We start from the raw sequence: 24,232 nt of genomic DNA, 5'->3' as shown, positions 1-24,232 counted from the left end.
ATAGCAGGAAGGTAAACAGTGTTTCTGTGTGCGGCGCTGGTGCTGGCTCGCCAGCTGCAGCTTCGTCACGCTGTCTTCGGACAGCGCTGGCTCCCGGCCTCTTAAGCGAGATGAGCGCGCAACCCTAGAGTCGGACACGACTGGCCTGTACGGGCAGGGGTATCTTTACCTTTACCTTTAAATACTTCTCTAGTCTTTTGCTGGGCCGATGCACTAATGCGCAGCTCTCGGGTGAAATCGTTTTGTCACATTTTGCCCATGTATCTGGGCTTCCGGGGCCCTACTCTGACTGGCCCTGCGGCTGGGCCTTGTCAGCCAGATGGGGAACCCAGCTCAGTGTGTGTGCATGCGTGTGACCCGGTGGTTTCTGAGCTTCCTGTTGAAAAGCCCTCGCAACGCGGAAGTTCGCTCTGAGTGAGATCAGAAAGCGCAGAGCCCTGAGGCATCTTGACAGGGCCAGGATGAGTCGGAGGTCCAAGCCAGCAGCCCGGACGCAGCAGGAGAACGTGTCTTCCTCCCTCCTTGAGGACCACGAGAACCAGCAGGTCTTTGAACTGTTGGGCAGAAAGTGCACGGTAATTCTGTTATCATTTCACAGGGGAGGAAGGGCCTTGGAAGCAGAAGCCAGAACTTCCTGAGAGTCGAGGGGAGGGAGGAGGCTGCCACAAGGACAGCAGGTGGTTGTGGGCTGGGATTTAACGGCCACATTGGGGGGGGGGGGATTCAAGTGGTACAATGCAGAGGACCCCTGGGTTTGGTTTGGAGCAGGCGGCCTGGGGCCAGTCCCTCTCAGCTTGACTTCCCTTTCTGCACTGGCTTGAGGATAAATGAGTAAATGCTAGAAAATTATGACAAACAGTAAGAGAGCAGTTAGGAAGTGGTGTGTGTGTGTGGGGGGGTGTTAGGGGAGGGGTAGTACCTCGGTGGGGGGGAGACCCCATCACCCCACAAATGCTTACTTCACAGTTTTAGTCTCTGGAACCAGCTCTGTTACAGGTGCCACGTAATACTCATTCCATATTTGTAAGAAATCAATATTTTAGTATGGCAGCACCTACACTTCGGAACTTCCTGCCTCTTGATGCAGACTTAAATTGGTAACTGACTAGCATTGTTTTGGAAATAAGAAGATGCCCCGGTCGGGGTGGTTTGAAACCAGCAGATGGCAATGCTCTAGGCTTGGGATGCTCAACGAAAACCTGATTTCTCACGGCATCTTGAATCTCTTTCACCTTCTGTGTTGAAGAGACTGATTTGTAAAGTGAGAATGATGCAGGTCGTAGTTTGTAGGCTGCCTTGTCTGCAGGAAATGGGGGAAGAAAACCACTTCCTCAAGAGGCCCAGTGTGGTGGTTTGGGCAGTGATGACATCCAGAAAGCCCCATCGTGCAGCCATACCCGCCTTCAGAATAGGCCCTTTCACCTGGTTCAAAAATACTGGACCAAAATATGAAGGGGAATATCCTTATCCACAAACAGATGTGTGGCCTGTTATGTACTGAGTTGCATAGGATCCAAAAGGCAGCAGTCTGATTGGTCCTAGAACAATAGGATTCAGAATGCAGCAGGCTGATTGGTCCACAGGAGCCACCCAATCCAGCTCCAGGTGGAAGTGAATCCGCGACCTGATTGGCTTACAGGAGAATCCCGAAATTAGCCAATCATGTGAAGCCCATTGTGTAAATAATGTATATAAAGCAGACACTCTGGGGGAACTTCCATTCCTCCTCACCAGTATGAGCTGAATAAAGAGCATGAAATCCACTCTCGACTCCGAGTATATTTCATGGCCTGTAGTGACAAGATAAAATATCACTTAATTTGAGATATGCAGCATACAACATGCTCCTCCTAGCCACTCCAAGCTGGGGGGCGTGATTTTTGCTCCTCCTTGGGCCTGCACCCTTGGCAGGGAACACCCTTCAAGGTACGTCCCTGGATGAGGCCGATGGGAAGTAGAGTCCCAAGGAAAGTTTCACAGGAATGGGCGTGGGCAAGTGGGGGCAGCTGCCTCCCCCTGAATCCTAAAAAAATCTTTGAAAAGCATTAAAAATATTCAATTCACTGAGGTTCTGCCCCGCCCCCCGCAAGCCTTCCCTCTGTAACATCCTCTTTTTTGGGGGGGATTTCTACTCATGATCTCACCATTTAAAAAAAGCTCAACAATGTCTGCCCTCCCCCCCCCAAAAAAAATCCTGGCTCTGCCCTTATATTGAAACAGGGGTCCTGAACTCCTTGATTCCAAAATATAATACTTCCACAAAACACGACTAGGAGAAGTTAATTTTAATAAGTTACTGGAATGACAGTTTGTTGTCTCCTTCTCCCACTCCTTCTCAAAGCCCTGTAACTGCACTGCTCACAGTGCCCTAAATCTGCTCCTGATTTTACCCCTGGTCTATGCTTCTCCATCTTTGGGTTAGGGATTTGGTGTGGTTTGTAGGAAATTGCAAGGAGGCGTGAGACTCTTACAGTGGCTGGGCATGGCATCCTTGGCACAGGTAGATCATTAACATGCATGTGCTCTTTCCCGCTAGACCATGGTCACAACTGTGGCCCAACTCCTCCTGGCCTTGCCTCAAGGCAGCAGAAGCTGGTCCAAGCAAGGCTGCGGGGTCCTGTGCTTCGTGAAGGATAACCCCAGACGTTCCTATTTCATGCGCTTCTATGATTTGAAGGTACCAATTCCCTGGCTCCATTGTGACCTTGCCCTTCATCCTGTCATCCTTCCAGGTGTGAGCACCTGGAGCTCATTCATGAGAATAAAATGATGTCAAGTCCGCAGAGCCTCTCCTCTTCACAGAGGGGAGGTGTTGTGAGCGGGAACCGCTGCCCGCATTCACAAGGGGCTTAGCCAAGCCCACTGCGTCACTGGGTCCTGTGCCCACATCATGCCCACCAGCCAGCCAATAGGGCTGGGTGGGGGCATGGTTTAGCCACATTTGAATGACTGTGGCCACACAGACTCTCCCTTAATGTTCCTGGCTTCCTCAGATCACCCGCCCTCCCTCCCTTTAGGTTTTTGCTTCGTTTCTTGACCGTGCTATGGACTTTGGTTGGTTGCCTTGGTTGTCCAAGGGGCCTGGTAGGATAGATAGATAGATAGATAGATAGATAGATAGATAGATAGATGATAGATAGATAGATGATAGATAGATAGATAGATAGATATAGATGATAGATAGATAGATAGATAGATAGATAGATAGATGATAGATAGATAGATAGATAGATAGATAGATAGATAGATAGATAGATGATAGATAGATAGATGATAGATGATAGATAGATAGATAGATAGATAGATAGATAGATAGATGATAGATAGATGATAGATAGATAGATAGATGATAGATAGATAGATAGATAGATGATAGATAGATAGATAGATAGATGATAGATAGATAGATAGATAGATAGATAGATAGATAGATAGATAGATAGGTAGATGATAGATAAACTTCATTTGTATTAGCCAACGGCCATAGCAACATAAATCAAGCAATATATACAATTAAAAAGACAACAATGGTTAAAAAGGACAATCAGATGACCAAGATTATCGTTCAGATACCGGCCCTTAATCTCATTGCACCTTTGATAAACCTAGCAACCTTTGCTGTTGTCTGATCATTTTGATCTGATAAAAGAAAGAACAATGTGGCCTCAGATGGGTGGCCTGGGATGGTAAGTAAAAGTGGGGTGATGATCTCATTCCTCAGATCTTCATAAAGGGGACAGGACAGGAGAACATGAGCCACTGTTTCCAGATTGCCATCTCCACAGGGGCAGAGTCATTTCTCAGTTGGAATCTTTTGGTATCTGCCCTCAAGTACAGCAGAGGGCATCACATCCAATTTGGCCAATGTGAAGGCACGTCTGCATTTTGGGAAGGATTTTTTTCCACTTGGGAGATTGGCACCAACCACTTGGTTCTTCGCCTACCTCGTAGCAAATTGTCACAACTTTGTTAGGCATTGGAAAATGTGTTGTGTGTCAGAGGGGAGGTTGTGACCATCACCTACCCCTCCCCTTGAAGGGTATTCTGTTAAAAGAATCTGGCGGTCATTGTTCCTGTCCGATGCCAAGGTGGTGGCTAGGGCCATGGCACGACCCTCCAGTCAACAAGCTCCCCCTACAGGTTGTTAACCCTTGCAGAATGGGCAGGAGTCAAGTATAGTCTGTTCGATCCAATGCCTAAGCCAATACCACTCACATCCTGTAACCAATAAAGTTATGGCCTTTTTAAGCCCATTAACCTAAAATACTTGTGTCCATGTGTCTTATTTTATCTCCAAGTGGGGGTGGGGCCTCGACTCACAACAAATGCTAGTGAGGAGAGAAGGTTTAGCCACAAGCCCAGGTCTGAATGGCACAGGCACAGGAGTCAAAGAAGACCAGGGGACACATTTGATTCAGTTTTTATTTAAAGGACAACCTACTGTACCTAATTCACACCTTCTGGAACAAGACGCCAAACAAACTATAGCTAGCCTTCCAAATTCACACTTATTTGAATTTGTCAATGCAGTTCTCCAGCCTGGTAATGTATACAAAAATGCACATACTGGGGTCAAGGAGGCATAAAAATGCATATATCGGTGGAAATAATGTACAGAAATGCATCATATTAAGGGGAATTGCTTTCTCTGCCCCTTCTCTGCTCCTTTGTTTCAGGACAGGAAGATGACCTGGGAGCAGGAATTGTGCAGCCAGCTGGTCTACTTGGCTCCCACCTCTTATTTCCATACCTTTTCAGGAGATGTGAGTATTGACTCATAGAATCATAGAATTGTAGCGTTGGAAGGGACCCTGAGGTCCAACCCCCTGCAATGCAGGAATCTCAACTAGATCATATAGGACAGGTGACCATCCAATCTCTGTTTAAAAGCCTCCAAGGAAGGAGAGACCACCCTCTTCTCGTGTAAGTCTGTTCCACCATGCAACAGCTCTTGCTGTCAGAAAATTTTTCCTGATGTTTAGTCAGAATGTCCTTTCTTGAGGCCATTGGCTCAGGTCCTAACCTCCAGAGCAGGAGAAAGCATGTGAGAGCTCTTTAGATTGTTGAAAATGTGGGTATGTGAATATGTGCATATGTGTAGGCAGTGCTTTTTTTCTTCAAAAATGTTTAGGGGTACTCTCATTTTGACTCAAGGAAATCACCATTTTATAGTTCAAATCGGGGAAAATAAATACAGTAAATGGACAAAAGTACAAAGATTCACAAAATGATTTGGGTATGCGTACCCCCAGTAAAAAAATTGTGTAGGATTCCTAAAATGTTGTGTGACTCTGTTGGAGGGAAAGGCCAAAGGCTGCAGAGAAGAAGCAGAAGCACATCAGAAAAAATAAAGCAAGCATTTTTATTCACACATTCTACTGTGTTGTATGCAAGAAAAGTTAGCATGTGGAGATGAAAGCATTTTCCGCTTTGTTGCTTTTCATTAAAGTCACAATATAATTTCAAATGTACATCTATTGTTGTTGTTTTTTAACCAAGCCTTCAAAATACAGTATAAAAGTTATTCAATTATATTTTAATAGATAAGTAAATGTAAACTTGGGGAAACTCCAGCTCCCTTTTTCGGATGTTCATTGAGCTGTGTGACAGTTTTGTTGAAGGAGCTGGAGTCATATAGGGTTGTTGCCATGGGAACGGCCATGGTCCCACACGCCAGAGGTTTTGACTTGGGATTGCTTTCAGGACTGCAACGTGGGGCTCAACTTTGCCGATGAGAATGAGGCATACAATTTTCAACAAATGGTGGAAGAGAAGATTCAGAAGAGGAACCAGAGAATGGGTAGGTGTCATTCTTAGAGGACTGAGCAAAATGACGGCTGTAAGAAAATATGTCTGCAGGGTTTGCAACCGAGGGACAAATCATACCTTAAAACAAATGGATAAAAAGTGGCTGCTTTTTCTGATGCAAAGCAGTGTGGGAAAGGGTGCTTCTTTGAGCAAAAAAAAAAGTGGTGTCTTAACCCTTTCCCTGCCAGCCATTTTCCCATGCTAAATTGACACCAAATCCCCCGTAAAATTACATGTAAAACAACAATAAACATTCAGATAAATGTTTCTGAATATGTTAACAAAGTTGTGTCAGTGTGTATATACCAAGAGGGATGCCAACTTTTTATAGGATTTGTGATTTGTTGGCAGGAGCCGCGGGGTCATGGGTGAAGAAGAGAGAATGCATTGAGAGCCACTGTGGTGTAGTGGTTCAGAGCGATAGACTCGTAATCTGGGGAACTGGGTTCGCGTCTCCGATCCTCCACATGCAGCTGCTGGGTGACCTTGGGCCAGTCACACTTCTCTGAAGTCTCTCAGCCCCGCTCACCTCACAGAGTGTTTGTTGTGGGGGAGGAAGGGAAAGAAGAATGTTAGCTGCTTTGAGACTCCTTTGGGTAGTGATAAAGCGGGATATCAAATCCGAACTCTTCTTCAGGGTGGTGTACAACTGAGCTAAACAGGTGGGGCACATGAATAAGAGACATGTTAGCATGCAGCGTTTAGGCGTTTCATCCCCTGAACTCTAGTCTAGACATGGAATGCAAACTTGTTTCCCCAACCATGAGGGCTAGGAATAGAAACGCAATTAATTTCTCAATAATTCAACATTTTCACAAAGTAACAAATTCCACCCACGTGGAGCTGAAGGGTGAGCAACTCTCTCGCTATATATATATATACACAGTGGTACCTCGGTTTACAAACTTAATCTGTTCCAGAAGTTCATTCTGAAACTGAAACCATTCTTAAACCGAGGCGCGCTTTCCCTAATGAGGCCTCCTGCCACCAGTGCCCTTCCATTGTTCAGATTCTGTTCTTAGACCAAGGTAAAGTTCTCAAACCAGGACACTATTTCTGGTTTTGCAGAGTTTGTAAACCAAATTGTTCTTAAACCGGACTGTTTTTAAACCGCGGTAAAGGTAGGTTTAAACCATTAGGTCCAATTGTGGCCAACTCTGGGGTTGCGGCACTCATCTCGCTTTACTGGCCGAGGGAGCCGGCGTACAGCTTCCGGGTCATGTGGCAAGCATGACTAAGCCGCTTCTGGCCAACCAGAGCAGCACACGGAAATGCCGTTTACCTTCCCGCCAGAGCGGTACCTATTTATCTACTTGTACTGTGATGCGCTTTCAAACTGCTAGGTTGGCAGGAGCAGGGACTGAGCAACGGGAGCTCACCCCATCGTGGGGATTCGAACCGCCGACCTTCTGATCGGCAAGTCCTAGGCTCTGTGGTTTAACCAACAGCGCCTCCCGCATCGTACCACTGTGTATATATATACTGATATGAGTGAGTGGTTCCTACAGCACAATGAACCCTCTGCTGACCAAGACTCCATCTAAGAGGGGCCAGATTCTTCCACTGAAGCACAGCAGAAACCCTTTTCTCCTCTTCATAAATCTCTTCCTGTTTTATAGATAGACAGCCGCCGCCACCTCCACCTCCAGTCAATGAAGGTATGTATCTGTGCAGCCCACATATCCCTATACTCTTTTGTGTCTGGTCGAAGCAGGAGCAATGGTGCTTTTTCCGCCAAGGATTACATTCCTTTCAGAATAATCTGTCAGTGGGCACATGCCAGCTGTGCGTTGGGTCCAAAACCAGAGCCAGAAGCAGACACACCCACCCTTTTCTCATTCTTTATCTCTTTCTACCACACACTTTTCTCTCTCTCTTTATCATACCTCCTTTTCTCTCTTCCCCCTATATTTCCCTGCCCTGTAGTTTGCCAGAGGAGGGGTAGATTGCTCTTACCAGAAGCCTCACTTAACACTTGCAGGGAGCTTTTAAAATAAGACTGGGGGCCACACGTTACTCACCTGAGCTGAGCTATTAAGTGCAGGGGGAAAGCCCTTGATAATCATAATTTGTCAGGAAGGATTCGAAACCTGCGGGATCAGAGATTCTTAGAGGACGGGAGTAATTATTTGAATTATTTGAAAAGCAATTGTGATAAACAGATTACGCTAGTAGGACTGCAAGAAGTTCTGTAAGGAGGACTTTGTGAAATATTGCAAGGAAGACTATGAGGAGAATTATTAGTTAAGGACAATTAAAAGTAATAGAGAAATTAAGAAATGCAGAACAAGTGATAAAGAACGGAAAATCTTCGGAGGTTGTTGACGGAAGTCTAAAATACTGTGTAAGATAAGAAGTTATGTTAAATGATTGTTGGAACATATATGTTAAAAAAATTATAGATAGATAGATTAGATAGATAGATAGATAGATAGATAGATAGATAGATGATAGATAGATAGATGATAGATATAGATGATAGATAGATTGATAGATAAATGATAGATAGATGATAGAATGATAGATAGATAGATAGATGATAGATAGATAGATAGATGATAGAGATAATCATAATTTGTCAGTAAACTGTGCTGAGGGCTCACCCCAGTTGCCAGAGAGGAAGTATTGCTGTAAGTACAACTGAATCCTGAATTATTGCTTTAGAGTTGTGCTGCCATATTTCAAAATGTGAAAATCCGGACAGAAAAGCTTTTTAAAGTTTTGCATCTAGACATTTGCATTTCTGCCTGGACATGGTTACCGACTGCCATATCCCACCTATGGCATTCCGGACATATGGCATTCCTACTTTAGAGCCTGTGGATAGCAGTGCTGTCTTCAAGAGGTTCTCAGCAGCTTCCACAGGGAATTCTCCTGGAGCTGCTGATGGTGAGCTGTCACTAGGGATGTCAGAGAATTCCACTGGAAACACAAGCGGGAGTGAAAATTGCCAAAATCCACATGCTTGTCTGAGGCGAGGAAAGGAAATCTTCAAATGCTGCCTAAATAATTACAGTATTTTCTGCATTGTTTTGATGTTTCCTTTTCATTGAAATAATCAGGTATGTATATAATTCCATCAGTTTTGTCCATAGCCGATAGCAAGACCAACAATGTAGGTTCTATCACAAGCTGAACTGCAGTAGAATAGAAACAGTGTTGATTGTGACAAACACAGGACAGGACTGCCTCTTTACATCCTGATAACTACTCTTTTTGCATCTGTTAGACAGAAGACCAGCTCTCCCCCAGCCGCCATCTTCTGGGATTGACTCAAATGGTAAGCAGCTTGCAGAAACTCTGTTTGCGTGCTATTTATTCATTTATTTAATGTGTACCCATATCCACAACTACAAGTCGCAGGTCAGCTAACAAATGCAACATGAAAACAGAGAATACAGCAATAAAATCAGAAACTTTCAGTAAAAAAAGCATCCAAAATGAACTCTCGGTACAAGAGCCATAAAAAATAATTTCAATCTTTTTTAAAAAATTCCAAAAGATATACAAGATCACTAAAATGATATTTTATAATAGAGGCAACATCCTGTGCTGGGCCACTGTGAATTTTCACTACTCTCTGCAACCATCAGATGTCAAGGAAATAAAAAACTTTCTGACTTTTAGAAGACATCTGAAGGCAGCCCTGTATCGGGAAATTTTTTTATGTCTGATGTTTTACCATTTTTTATATATGCTGTAAGCTGCCCAGAGTAGCTGGGGAAACCCAGCCGGGTGGGTGGGGTATAAATAATAAAACTATGGGTATTATTATTATTATTATTAACCAGTTGTAGGGTTGCAGGTGGCAGTAGTGTATTGGATTTAAAACTAAAAGGTCACCTATCATTGCCAAATCGGAGCATCCTTACTGGACGCCCCTGTCCATGGTGCTGTACCACTTGCTGAAGAGTACATCTCTCCATCACATCCTTGGGCTTATGGGAGCCCACCCACTATACTTTTCAAGGTGACCAAGATAAACAAGGTAGAATTTTCTTCTTTAGCTGCTTGTTCCAGTACCAGCAACTCCATATACTGTCATTATGTTGGTCTGGGGAGGAGAGGATGGGCTTGGTCAGTTTTCTTTAAAGGGGAAGATGTGTGCTTTTGCACAAGCAAAATAGGGGCAGCTCGCCTTATCTATTTGTTTAAAGTATATTTATAATAATAATAATAATTTTATTATTTATACCGTGCCCATCTGGCTGAGTTTCCCCAGCCACTCTGGGTGGCTTACAGCACATAAAAAGTTGCCAAACATTAGACATTAAAAATTTCCTGATGCAGGGTTGCCCAAGGCAGTTTCAGTCCCATGGTGAGGTCTGAATCCCAATTGGAAGAGATTCAAATAGTCTGCATCCTCTAGGCGTGCCTGGAGTTGTTCAGTGACCACCTGCTCAACCACCTTGCCCAAGAATGGAAGATTTGAGACTGGGTGACATTTGGCTATATTGGCCGGGTCCAAAGATTTTTTTTAAGAAGTGGTTTAAGAACCATATCTTTCAGTGGGTCTGGAAAGGCTCCCCCACAGAGGGAAGCATTCACCACCCCACGGAGCCCATTGCCCAGCCCTTCCCGGCTGACTTTTATGAGCCAGAGTGGGAAGGATCAAGGAGACAGGTGGTCGGTTTCACTCATCCAAGCAGCCTGTCCACATCCTCGGAGGTAACAGATTGGAATTGATCCCATGCAACTCGACTAGACAGGACTCTAGCACTCTTCTGTCCCAGCCCTGCTCCCGTAGTGGGGTCTACCTCTTTCCAAATCTGCACTCAGAAAACTGGGTCTTCCAAAAAGGATGTCTGGTGCAAACTAATGACTTCCTAAAAATCAATGCAAACCCCCCAACCTGGGTTGCTGTGCTTAAGAGAAACCTGGTGGACAAGCAGAGCCAAGAACAGGCCTATCTGCTTCATCCAACCAAGTTTTTGTTACACATTCCAGGTTTAGTCCTTCATCCACAATCAAGTTGTGGATGACAGAGGTCTTGTGAATCATTGACCTGGCATTGCACAGCAGCACATTAAGGTCACGTGGGTCTCCCTTGTTGATTCCAGCATCCTTCTGGTCAAGACCAAACCTGGAGGCAGGGATAGTCTTCAAACAAGGACTAAGCCTGCCTCCTCGGTAATGACATAGTCTGGTCCCATAACTCTTCCTCGTACCCGTGATCACTGAGATCAGTGCCCTTGGAATCTGCTACAGCCATTCTGTTGACTGGGACCCACTCCCAGGTAGTCCTGGGATGTGTTATACAAACTATACAATAAACCAATAAAACAGTAGAAACTAATAATAAAAAAATGCACGTATACTAAAATTAAACTAATCCCCAGACCCAACTAAACATCCCACCCCCAACAGAGCAAAAAAACAAAGAGACACAACAAGAACCAAAATTTAAAATGCCATAGATTAAAAACTATTTTAAAACATTTAAAAGCATTTTCAACAGTTGCCCCAACCCCGGACTTTGTTCCCGTGAGTGTGGGCTCCAGCACTCACAGCAGGGCAATGTCCCTCCAGCCTCCCAGGAGTCTCTTATGCTGAGCAGGGTGAGGCTGGGCCCTGTCCCCCTAGGCCAGGTGGAAAGGGTCTTGCAGGGAGCAGTCTTCAGCACTCACAGCAGGGCAATATTTATCCAGCTCTTTAGCTGAAAAAGTTCCCAGTGACTTGGGTAAAATAAACACACACATACAGTCAAACAATGCTAGTGAATAAAGAGATGAAACATAGAAAGGAAAACAGTGTATGAGATGGCAGGCAACACTGGGAGTGTTGTAGAGGGAGGTCTGATAGATAGGTTTTTGCTTCCTCACCCCATCTTAACTTCCCCAAAGGACGTGGCATGCAGCCAAACTCTCCTCCAGCATCTCTGCCTCTGGCAACTGTTGACATCCAGAATCCAGACATCACATTTTCCCGCTACCGTGGACTTCCTGTTCCTACTGCAGTGGAGAAAAAGAAGGGGAAGAAAAAGATTTCAAAGGCTGACATTGGTGCTCCAAGTGGGTTCAAGTGAGTGCTTGTGGAAGTTATGCAGACCTCTCAAAGACTGGGATCTGGGGAAAGTAGGAAATCTTCAAATTTCAAACGACATAACAGAAAGGATTCCTTGACTTCAGTTTCTTTTTCTGAAGTTTTCATATCAGGCTTTTTTTGTTTTGCCCTTGAAACTCTTGTTTCTTTCCTTGCATATGGAAATTTTCTACGAAACACAGCTTGAGAACTACTTGAGAACTACTTCCGTAGCATAGTGTGTGTAACCCTAACCCACAGCAGAGGACTGCCATGCCGTGCTTTGCACATGCGCAGGTGCTGCCTCATACGGAAATGTGGTGGAAACATAACTAGGATGTAAGCAAGTCACAATATGCTGCAGATGAAAGGAGGAGAGGGAAAGTCGAAGAGGTCTGGAAGCCGTCATGTGAATGCATTGCGATGCAAGGCCTTCACTCATTGAATGTCTGTGATTTCTTTCCAGGCATATCCAGCACATTGGATGGGATCCCAACAGTGGATTTGACGTACGTAGCCACAGTGATTCATCAATAGACTTGAAAGAGAGAGTCTCAGTGGGGGGAAATTATCCTGAGGTCTCACATGCGTATGAGATGAGACTTTTGAGTTACTGAAGTCCAGCAAACTCTGTGTTTATACATAGAATCTTAAAATTGTAGCATTGGAAGGGACTCTGCAATGCATGACCTGCTTATTTACATCATACCTGACTGAAAACATGAGGCCCTTTCTCTCGAGGTTTGCTTGTATATTCCAATTATAAGGTGTTGCCAGGGCTAGTTGCTGTGCCAAAAAGTTTAGACTGGAGCCAAGAGGAAGCAATGCTGTTCTTTAGGAAGATCAGGTGGTCTCCTAGTTACTCTTTTCATTGAACAGCTTTGATTCAGAAGCTTCTGTAGGGATATCACCTGGCCTGCTCTCACCTCTCAGCTGGTACGGCTAGTCTTCTTCTTGCATTTGGCTGGAGTTGAGTGATAAGGCACAGCCTAAATAGCTACAGGAAGGATGGGGGACCCTCCAGTTGTTGCTGGACTCTAACTCCCTTCAGCCCTAGCCCGCAGGGCCAGTGATCAGAAGTACAGTGGTACCTCGAGTTACAAACGCCTCAGATTACAAACGCTTCAGGTTACAAACTCTGCTAATCTGGAAGAGTTACCTCAAGTTGAGAACTTTGCCCCAGGATGAGAACGCCTCTAGTTAAGAACAGTTTCAGGTTAAGAATGCACCTCCAGAATGAATTAAGTTTGTAACTAGAGGTACCACTGTAATGCTTAAAGATAGTTGAAGTTTTAAGATTGATTTGACTATGAAGAAGGTTTAAAGTGATGGTAGGTTAGGCAGAGGTTAGGACTGTATAATCGTTTTAACCACACCAGCTACCTCATTCTATGCTGGAAGTCAGGTCCTATCAGTTGTAACCCGATGACCATCGTGACTTGAGCATTGGCTCAAGAAGATGGGCACTGAACAAACATGGCAACACATTCTTTCTCTTTCTTTCTTTCTTTCTTTCTTTCTTTCTTTCTTTCTTTCTTTCTTTCTCTCTCTCTCTCTCTCTCTCTCTCTCTCTCTCTCTCTCTCACACACACACACACACACACGCACACACACACACACACACACATTTGTCTATTTGTCTATGTTTTTATTTCAGGTGAATAATTTAGATCCCGATTTGAAGACATTCTTCTCCCAGGCGGGAATCAGTGAGGCTCAACTGACTGATGTTGAGACTTCAAAGATTATCTATGACTTCATTGAAGGCCAAGGGGGGCTGGAGGCTGTGAAGGAAGAGCTGAGACGACAGGGTGAGCTGCAGGAATGGGAGGGTCTCAGACCTCAGGTGTCATTGGCAGCCTCTCTGAGACTGGACCAGTGAATGGCTCCAGATCCTGGTCTCTAACTAAGACTACACCGACTATTAGAAGGCCTATCCATGCTGAACACTTTGTTTGAGCTTGGATGTACTGATCGGAGCAATAACTTCTGGAGCAGTAGCCATGTTAGTCTGTTGCAGTAAGAACAACAAAGATCCTTGTGTCACCTCAAATGGTTACCGATTTATGACAGCATAAATGTTTGTGGAGTAGTAGTGGGTGGCGCTGTGGGCTTGCCGATTAGAAGGTCGGCGGTTCGAATCCCCGCGATGGGGTGAGCTCCCCTTGCTTAATCCCAGCTCCTGCCAACCTAGCAGTTTGAAAGCACGTCAAAGAGCAAGTAGATAAATAGGTACCGCTCCAGCAGGAAGATAAACGACGCTTCCGTGCACTGCTCTGGTTCGCCAGAAGCGGCTTCGTCATGCTGGCCACATGACCCAGAAGCTGTATGCCGGCTCCCTCAGCCAGTAAAGTGAGATGAGCGCCGCAACCCCAGAATCATCCACGACTGGACCTAACAGTCAGGGGTCCCTTTACCTTTTAGAGTCCACGTACGAGATGTGTGGATTGTAATCCACAATTGGCATTGGCGTGCAGGGGTGTGTCCATGCGTATACATTTATCTTTCACCATTGAGGGGTGGAATTTTGGTCTGTGTGTTCATCGGTATGCTGATGACCTTCGCATCTATCTCTCCTTTTCATCTTCAGCAGGTGGGGTGGTGCATGTTCTGAATCAGAGCCTGGGTGCAATTATGGACTGAATGAAGGCCAATAAAGGGAAACTCAATCCAGACAAGATGGAGCTATTGTTAGTGGGCGGCTCTTCTGACTGGATGACTGCATGTTCTTGATGGGGCTGCAGTCTCTCTGAAGGAAGAAGTCTGTAGTTTTGTGATTCTCCTGGATCTTTTTCTGTCATGTGAGGGCCACAGTCGCATGGAGTGCTTTCTACCAGTATACCACTATTTGCCAGGGGTAACCTAGCTTCCGTAGGCTATGCATACTAGAGCTATGCTCTGGTAACCTCCCAGCAACTGGTATTCAGAGAGAGAGAATAATCCTTATTGTTCTTACTGATCTAATCGTGATCAGCACAATAAGCCATCTATCAAAGTATTTTTGCTTGTTCTATAATACATGGATAGTTCTCTACTAAAGCTGCCCACTGGGATTTTAGTGTTGATATTTGTCTCATTTCAGGTCCAAGTCACCCTCCACCCCCACCCCCAAATCGTTCTGGCCCTGGACATAGCCGAAGTGGTCCTCTACCACCCATCCCACCTGTATCAAACAGGGGAGCTGTCCCTTCACCTCCACAGCCCTCTCGAGGACAGCCCAGCCCTCAGTGGGGACCTCCTCCACCAGTCTCTCGGCCGGGAGCAGCTCGTCCCCCACCACCCCCAGCTGGGTCAGCCCCACCGCCACCCCCACCGCCACCACCCCCGCCACCTCCTCCTGCATTCCCAAGTTCTTCCCCATGTCCCCCTCCCCCTCCTCCCTCTGGAGGGCTTAGCTCACCTGCTGTTGCCTCCACCGGACGAGGTGCATTACTAGATCAGATACGCCAAGGAATACAACTCAATAAGGTAAGACACGGTGGAGAGCATCAAAGGGTGGTTCATGCTTAGTGTGCTAAGTATGATTTCTCATATATGATTTCCCTGGTTGGATTGGCTAGAGCAGGCATGTCCAACAGGTAGCTCATGATCCACTGGTAGATCACTGGACGTCTGTGGTAGATCACCAGTAGATCCCCGAAGGAGCTCAACAACTTTGACCTGAACCCCCCAAAACAGGACTTTCCTTCCAAAAAAACACCTCAACATCTTTGCCCTGCACCCCCAAAATGGAGGTAGATCACTGCCAGTTTTTAACTCTGTGAGTAGATCTCTTGGGAGTTGGCCACCCCTGGGCTAGAGAATTACTTAAGAACCAGATGTGGCAGGAGGATAGCAAAGTTATGGCAATGTGTGATAATGGAGGAAAGAAATATGATGTCAGACTTAACTGTTCTCATTACATTAAGGCCTAGTTCTCCAGTTCTCTGCCACTTCAGACTGCAGGTGGGGAATCACATGATGGAATACTCCCCAATTGGGAGGGGGGGACATCTATATATTAGAGAGGGTTCCAACTTGTTGGTACATATGTACACATGTGGTGGGAATGTCTTTGTGCATCAACATTCTGGGTGGGGTGATGTTTAAGGAAATTAACTCCCACATTGAACAGTGGGCTCAACCTGCCTTGCAGTTATCACTGTTAAACCTATATATAGGTTTAGATTTAGAATTGAAACACAAAGGATTGCTGGGTCATTTACTGGAAGCAGCAAGGACCATCATAGCTTGCAACTAGGGATTTTCATGGAGTGATATTTGACCTGTGGTATTAGAGAGTATGAAGACAGGAGTGCCTGGCGTGCTCTGGTCCATGGGGTCAAGAAGAGTCAGACACGACTAAACGACTAAACAACAACAACAACAACAATTAGAGAGTATAGCAGGCGGCTGCTTTAGAAAAAATTAGAAGTTTAGGAAAAAAAACTTTAGAAAAGTTTAGGGTTGCCCCTGGCCAGAAATAGAAGGGCCCTTTAGAAACAATTAACTTTGCTAGTGTAGTAGAACACGGTTGCCAACTGCCATCATCAAATGTTTCCTTTTGGACATTATATTTTTTGCTACTTTTTGATATTTTTATGCACCTAAAAGGAGGGAAAAGAGAAATGGACTAATATATGTATTTTTAAGAAGTGCTGCTGTGCTAAATTCTGAGACAATGTGTTTTCATTTTGCTAGGCACCTATTTTTCACTTACTGACAATTTGCCTTAATTGTCTTTATGCTTATGTACACATATATGTAATATTGCGATGGCATTATACTCTCTCTCTCTTTGCTTTTGCTTTGCTTTACCCTTTTAAACATCTCAATAGAAAATTTAAGGCAAATAAAACTAAAAATAAATATTTCCTACTAGCGTGACTAGGGAGAAAACCAGGCCAGAACCCTTCTCTCTATTACTTAGAATTTGATGTGGAAGGGTTATCTCTGGAAGAACATTCAGTGATATAACCCCCCCCCTGTAATTTAAAGTGGTATAGCCCAGACATGGTCAATTGCGTTTGTGCAAACTAGTCTTAAATATTTGCCTGTTACCACTGTCCACTGCATTGTGACAGCTGTATCTGTTTTGAGGAAGAGCAAAGTGAACAACAACAGCTTTGTGTGGTTGAAAGGTTTGTGTGGGTTCTAAGGGCCGTCAACATTCGAAGCCCTAATGACACCACCTGCAATCCTTTTACCTTTTAGACCCCTGATGTGCTGGAACCGCCATCGCCTGCACAGAGCTCTGAAGGCCTGGTAGGAGCTCTTATGCATGTGATGCAGAAGAGGAGCAAGGTCATTCATTCCTCAGGTGAATTTTGTTGCATCTGATACATCTCATCCTTTGAACTGCGTGCTTACCAACAAAAACTTAACAAACTGTCTAAAGTTTTGTGCTTGACTGGAAAGGACAAAGCTAAGATCTGAGACAGAGCCAGTGGCGTTTTGCAAGGGGTGAAATCTTGATTCCTGCACTGGTATTGTATCTAGTATTAAACAGGTACAGTGGGATCTTTGGTTGTGAACGGGATCCGTTCTGGAGCCCTGTTCACAACATGAGCAGAACGCAACCCGCGTCTGCCGCAATTCGCTGGTTCTGCGCATGCGCGTGATGTCATTTTGAGCATCCGCGCATGCGGTGAAACCCGGAAGTAACCCTTTCTAGTACTTCCGGGTCGCTGCGGGACACAAGCTGAAAACGCTCAACCTGAAGCAAACGCAACATGAGGTGTGACTGTAAATGCAAAGGGTTCTGTCCAATGCCACTGTTACTCAGAAGAGAACCATTGAAATCAATAGAGATTGCTAACTTTAGTCCACTCATTTATTATTTTAAAAAATGGGTCTACTCTGAGTAGGACTAGCACTGAATACAACTCCAAGGGAGAAGGGTAGGCTGGAATAACTTGTAAGTATGGGGAGGTGGTTTGGGCGAATGAATGGGTGCACTTTAGAAGTGCTATTCGGGAAAGCCTCCTCTCACATTGTTGCTTTGTTCTATTGTACCCACAGATGACGATGAAGACAATGGTGATGATGAAGAGGATGACGAGTGGGATGACTGAATCCAGAAGGACGCAAAGCCTGATCCTTCTGACCATCTGTTGCTGTCTGAATTGCTGTGGGCATTTAATCAGACTGCTACTCTGTTATGGTCCCCCTCACAATCTGTGCAGAAATCCAGTAGGTGCAAGGGCAGCTCCACTTTAGTCCCTGCCGTGACAGGTCATTATTTTCCCATTCCTCCTCTCCAGCATCACTTAGGCTAAAGAATAATTCCCATTCTGTGCACCTGCAAGCCTTTGACAGTCTTAGAAAGTTCGGCTGTAATCCTCCCTCTTTCAAACCCTCGTGCTTGACAATACCACTTCTAATCTCCTCTAACTTTCTAAGAGCCATATTATCTTTCATCCAGCCCCTTCATCCCCCTTTCTTTCTCCTCGATGTATAATCTTGTGTGTCTTTAAGAAGTGGTTCCCCCTTTGAGGCCAATGTGCAGGTATGAAGATTACAGGAATATAAGCAAAACCTCTGTCTTATAAAATAACCAGTGTATTGTTAACACACATAAAAATCCTAGTTGACTGAATTATTTGCACGCCTTTCGGAGGAATGTTTTCCCTTGCTTTAGTTTTAACTTTGGGTAGGGGTGGCCGGGATGCAGTCTCCAAACTTTAAGACAGGTATACTGTACCTATTTACTTTCAAATTTGGTTGTTTTGATTGCAGTGTGATAGAGGGGATGCAAATCCAGATTTGACTTCAATGAATCCTTATTCTTTTATTTACGGTATTATAGATATATACTGGAAACTAAAGTATTTTCAGTAGCTTGGATCCTAATTTGCTCTTCTCTCCACACAAGGGTGTGTGTATGTGTGATTTCTGCCAAATGGTCTGCAACGCCCCACATCATATCTTACACCATTCCCAGTGGTCCCCCACTGGACACAAAAGGTTGTGAAAGAAAGGGGAGGTGGGAAAGTCCAGTTCCATGAACTCTGTTCTATTCCAGGGAAGGAAAATTGGCTTGGATCTTAATGTGCCTGTTGGACAGAACAAAACGAAAACAAAAAAAAATGTCTGGAAGACCACAGATAAATAGCTTATGCCACTTACCTTTGAATGGAATTAATATTGTAGTAACTAGAGACTTTTCAAGTGAGTAGCTCTACACAGGAAATCTTAGCTTCACCTTTGGTGTTTTGACATTGTGCAGAAGAAACTGGGCAGCTTGGAGAACAGACATAGGATCCTTTCCTTTGAGGGTGCCTTCCGGAGGCCACGGATTCAAGCACATACCAGAACTTTGAGTTTGCATAATTAAAGTGGATTAAACAGCTCTGTCACCATAGTCCAACAAATCCACTGGGGGTGGGGGTGGGGGAATCAGTCTTTTTGTGGTTCAGAAAGTGATAGTAAAATGCATAGAAACATATGGGATGAACATATGACTAATGGGCAGATGTATAAACTTTCTATAAATGAATCCAGATGAATGCTCAATAATGATAGGATATAATCAAGCTTTATGCAAGTAAATACAGATAAATGTTCAATAAACAGGTTGTCTGAAGGGGCACTGAGCCTCAGCCTCCTGTACTTTTCACCTTCTGAGGTCAAACACACTTTTTTTCTATTCCTGATTCATTATTCTCATATTTAGAGGGTTGCTAGTGAAACATAAAAGTACTACATTGTGCTGTGGTGGCAACAGGGTGGGAAAATGCTGTCTGGTAGTATATGAACATTCTAAATTTGGTGCCAACGTGAGCTTTATTCTTTTAGGGCTAATACATTATGAAGAGGAAATTTGGTCAGGATTATAACTAGGGAAAGAAGGGTTAAATCTCCTTCCACTCCCCATGCTGCAGTTCCTATTAAAACTGACACCCACTGATGTGCCTATAATATATAAATATATTTAAAAACTGTAACATATTTTAAAGTGGCACATTGTGTTATGTCTAGTTTGGCCCACAGTCTTTCCTGTTTCTTTAGATCCTTTTTTCTTTCTACAGGCTCAACAGCTATGAACAGAGTAACTAAGTAAAGTCAAAGGTTTCCATTAAAGTTTTTTAAATGTAATTTTATTTCATTTCAGAAACCTAGCTACTTCTGTATACCCTGGGGTAGTAACTACTGTTCATTTTCCACTAGACTTTCTCTTCTTCTAACCTGCAGCCTCCTGTGCATTCACAAAATCAGCTCCAGAGACTTGGAGAGCCGTCTGGAACAGATTTTGGGGGCACACGGAGGAAAAGGAAGAGGAAGCCCTGCTGTGCAAGTGGAGTTCTGTTTGTGGATTACTGGATACAACCCAGGATACCCCCCAAGTATGTGGAATCCACAACCCTATTTGCACAGGGAGAGGGGATAATTGTTGAACACCATGTGGCCAAGAATCTTGACATCCTGAATCTTACTACATTACTGAGGGTGCAACAGCAGCACCTTCCTGGATGCAAGCAGGACACCATTATTATTATTATTATTATTATTATTATTATTATTATTATTATTATTTCAATTCAATTCAAAATCCTTTATTAGGCATAACACACCACACATAAATAACATAATACAATATAATATAAAATAATAATAATACAACGCAACATCATCACCTACCATTAACAACCACTAAGTCTCCTTATCATGGCCCATTCTTTCTTCATGGACAGCTCTTAAAAATTCGGCTACTATTAAAGTAATTTGATCATCACTGTCCGCCAGCATGTCCTGAACAGTTGGTTGAGTAAAAGTCTGTTTATTGAATTTTAGGGCCTCATACAATTGTATTCTGGCATAGCTGCCAAAATCACAGGAGAAGAATATATGTTCTAAAGTATCTAGTTCCTTTTTCTGCATTTGCAGAGACGCTCTGATTCTGGGATAGCTAAATATCTTCCTCTCACTACCGCCGAGGGAAACATGTTAAATCTGGCCAACATAAACAGCCTACGTGATTCATGCTTCTTCAGATTTGTCATGTATCCCTTTTGGAAATCTCTACACAAAGGGAGATTTAAGTGGATAGGAGAGCAGGTGCTATGCTTTGCAACCTCAAGCATGGCGAGAACACTTTTTTCTGTGAAGGTCTTCCTAATCATTTCCCATGTATCTTTGGGATCAGAGATTTCAAAATCAGTTAGATTGAGTCCTATATTATTATTATTATTATTATTATTATTATTATTATTATTATTCCCAGTGATATTTTTCTAGGAAAATAGGTGCTAGAGCTCACCACAAACACCTCTCTTGTTCTCTTATAATGGCAATGGCACCCACCTGAGAGATACTGGAACTGAGTTCCGGCTAAAAAAACATACCCTAATTATACCACAGCAGGGAAAAGCAGATCTTTTGCAGAAGACAAGCCTGTTAATCTTCTGCAGCAACAAGCCTGTTAAAGAATCTAAATGGTTGCCTGACTCTGAGCTGGGATGGATCTAGACACAGGTTAAAAACGCTATAAATAAGTCAGGAATTAAATCATAACAACAAGAAGAAGCCTATGTAAAATTCCATAAAAATTCCTTTTTGCTCTGTGGTGCCATCTGGTGTTGCACGTTTATAATGCATTCAAAACATATTACTATATTGTGACAAATGTACAGAAGGTAGCCCTTGTTTTCACCATCACTGGTTTTTCCTTTGCACTGTTTTTGAAGACATAGGTTGTGCATTTCAGATTGTAAAGCATGATTATCTTTTAAGGTCGTTATATCAGAATCTTTCGAAGATACTTGCCTCAATCTTATAGAAGACTAATTTACTACAAGACTTCCATTTTGGTCTATCTGGAGGCAGGTATGGTGTACCCATTCTAGAATCTAGATCAGGCACGTCCAACAGGTATATCGTGAGTTACCGGTAGATCACTGGACATCAGTGGTAGATCACTGGTAGATCACTGGCTCCCCCCAAAGAAGCTCAACAAGTTTGGCTCCCCTAAAAAAGCTCAACATCTTTGCCTTGCACCCCCCAAAAACGTGGCTTTTTCCCCCCTCCCTAAAGGGGGTAGATCACTGCCAGTTGTTTTTTTTAATAACATTTTTATTGATTTTCCAACACATATTGAGCACAATACAATACACTATACAAAGACAAACAAACACATAAACACACACAGATATACGTAATTTCAAAACCTTCTTTTCATAAATATTGCTTCTCCGACTTCCCCATACCTCTCCTTTCTGCATCCCTATTTCCAAATTTCTTTCAGCAAATCCTCACTTAATTTATCATTTACAGCTGTAATCCTCTTTTTTCTTAACCTCGACATTTTAGCACTCATTAATTTTATAATCATTCTTAAGATAAACTTTAAATTTCTTCCAATCTTCCTCCACCGTCTCTTTTCCTTGGTCACAGATTCTGCCAGTCATCTCAGCCAGTCCCATGTAGTCAATCACCTTCTTCTGCCATTCTTCCAGAGGATCACTGCCAGTTTTTAACTTTGTGAGTAGATCGCAGTCTGTTGGGAGTTGGCCACCCTTGATCTAGATAAACCCTGGTGAGCATTAAGTACTGTATTTTTTGCTCTAAAAGACTCACTTTTTCCCTCCTAAAAAGTAAGGGGAAATGTGTGCGCGTCTTATGGAGTGAATGCAGGCTGCGCAGCTATCCCAGAAGCCAGAACAGCAAGAGGGATTGCTGCTTTCGCTGCGCAGCGATCCCTCTTGCTTCTGGGATTCAGATTTTTTCTTTTCTTGTTTTCCTTCTCCAAAAACTAGGTGCGTCTTATGGTCTGTTGCGTCTTATAGAGCGAAAAATATGGTAACACACTCATGCAGTTCAGGATAGGAGAATGTGCAGCTCTCAGACTAAATACTAAAGATAGCCACACAATATTGCAGATAGCAGCCAGTAGGGGCAGAACAGAGAGCAGATAAAGGTAGGCACTGGAAAATTAGGGCAAAGAGGACAGTATGGTCCTGAAGAGTACTGACAGCAGTTCAAGAGCAAAAAGTTTAATGGCAGAATGGTTCACTGCCAGGCATTTATATACAGGCCCTGGGCAATCATGAGACCGAGATGGGAGAAGTCAGATTTTAAGAAATGCCCGAAGAGATGGGAAATAATTGGGAAATCAAATTGCAATGTTTCGCAAGCCTGTTGTGGCTGCAATACTAGGCATAAACACTCACTGAACACAGTGGCACTTAGATGTGAGGAAACCTGCATGGGATTGCATTACAGATAGTTGAGCAACTGTGGCTTCTTCCCACACCCCAAATGGCCAAGGACTGGATTCTCTAGATTCTTAGGTGTAATGTACCTACGAGATCCTGCCAACATCTCCTGACCTAAAGCTGCCGAAGGGATCAATAACCATGGTTTCTATAAATCCTCTTTTTAGGTAGAACAGTGTTCTCTATAGGAAATGGTTTCGTCCTTCGTTTGTGAAGAGGCAGTAGTATTCCAACAAAAAGCCAGTTATGTGTGTTAAGTAAGTAAATAGGAGCATTGTCGTATTACTTAGGAGCATGGCCATTGCCTGGACTCGGCACCGTATGACCCGGATTTATTTATATATTAAAAATATACGTATTGGGAGTGTGGATTAAAATGTGCAAGTTGCTAGCTGCTGAGAAATAAATAATGCTACCCTTTCCCACTTTCTCTGCTCCAGCCAGAGAAAACCTTGTGTCTGGCTGATGGACAAGGGCAGAAATGAGGTACAGTTTACCCTCTGTATTTCACCTATGGTGGAGAAGATGACGGAATTCCATAGAAGTCAGTTTGATTGGGAAGTTGAAGAAACTTTTTTTTATGTTTACATAAAATAAGACTTTAGTTAGATAAGCAGGTGTGTGTGGTGTGTGTTGCTGTGCTCTGTTCAGGGAGGTGAGGAGGAAGAACATGGTACTAATTCCTAAGTGGTCATTCTGTCTTCTTCTTCTTTGGCAATCCCTCGTAGCCAAATAAGATTGTCTTCCATAAACACGGTTTTAACAATGAGTCCTTAAGTGACTGTGGAGGCCAATTCTGGATCCACACATCCTTCCACAGTGGGGACATTGGTTTCCGGGCGGGAGTTGATCACGGTGTGGATTTGCCAAGCGTGCCTTCCTCTTAGCACGTTTCTCCCTTGCGTCCTGCGTTCGAGTGTCTTCAATGCCCATGACACCTTTGGTAAAGGCTGTTCTCCAGTTGGAGCGCTCACAGTGTTTCCCAGTTGTTGGTGTTTATACTACATTTTTTTAGATTTGCCTTGAGACCATAGCTGTCAACCTTCCCTTTTTTTGCGGGAAATTCCCTTATTCCAGCGCCGCTTCCCGCTGCTATCCCGGATTGTTAGATATCCCGTAGACTGTCTCAGGGACAGGTGAGGCTGCTGATCCCTTATTTTCAAATCTGAAAGTTGACAGCTATGCTTGAGACAGTCTTTAAACTTCTTTTG

The 24,232-nt window shown here is 43.8% G+C and overlaps 1 protein-coding gene across 2 annotated transcripts; it reads left to right on the top strand.

Annotated features, from left to right (window-relative positions):
• Window positions 1-322: 322 nt before the first annotated feature.
• WAS (WASP actin nucleation promoting factor) lies at window positions 323-18,406 on the top strand. 2 transcript variants are annotated; one of them, XR_014559370.1, is made up of 13 exons: window positions 323-575; window positions 2,537-2,677; window positions 4,677-4,763; window positions 5,704-5,800; window positions 7,428-7,466; window positions 9,038-9,088; window positions 11,652-11,829; window positions 12,296-12,338; window positions 13,487-13,640; window positions 14,912-15,297; window positions 17,023-17,128; window positions 17,830-18,012; window positions 18,043-18,406. XR_014559370.1 is itself a non-coding variant. In XM_083719326.1 (12 exons), exons 1-12 carry the CDS (start codon window positions 462-464, stop codon window positions 17,880-17,882), a joined length of 1,449 nt encoding a protein of 482 aa, XP_083575452.1. In that variant the 5' UTR covers window positions 323-461; the 3' UTR covers window positions 17,883-18,406. The 2 variants fall into 2 exon arrangements, 1 of the variants encoding a protein (XP_083575452.1); XM_083719326.1 differs by having other exon boundaries at window positions 17,830-18,406.
• Window positions 18,407-24,232: the final 5,826 nt, after the last annotated feature.

Source organism: Podarcis gaigeae, assembly GCF_964106915.1.
Source record: "Podarcis gaigeae genome assembly, chromosome: 17".
Taxonomy (NCBI): Eukaryota; Metazoa; Chordata; class Lepidosauria; order Squamata; family Lacertidae; genus Podarcis; species Podarcis gaigeae.
Note: the sequence above shows the minus strand (reverse complement) of the source record. Positions and strands in the feature narration are given on the sequence as shown.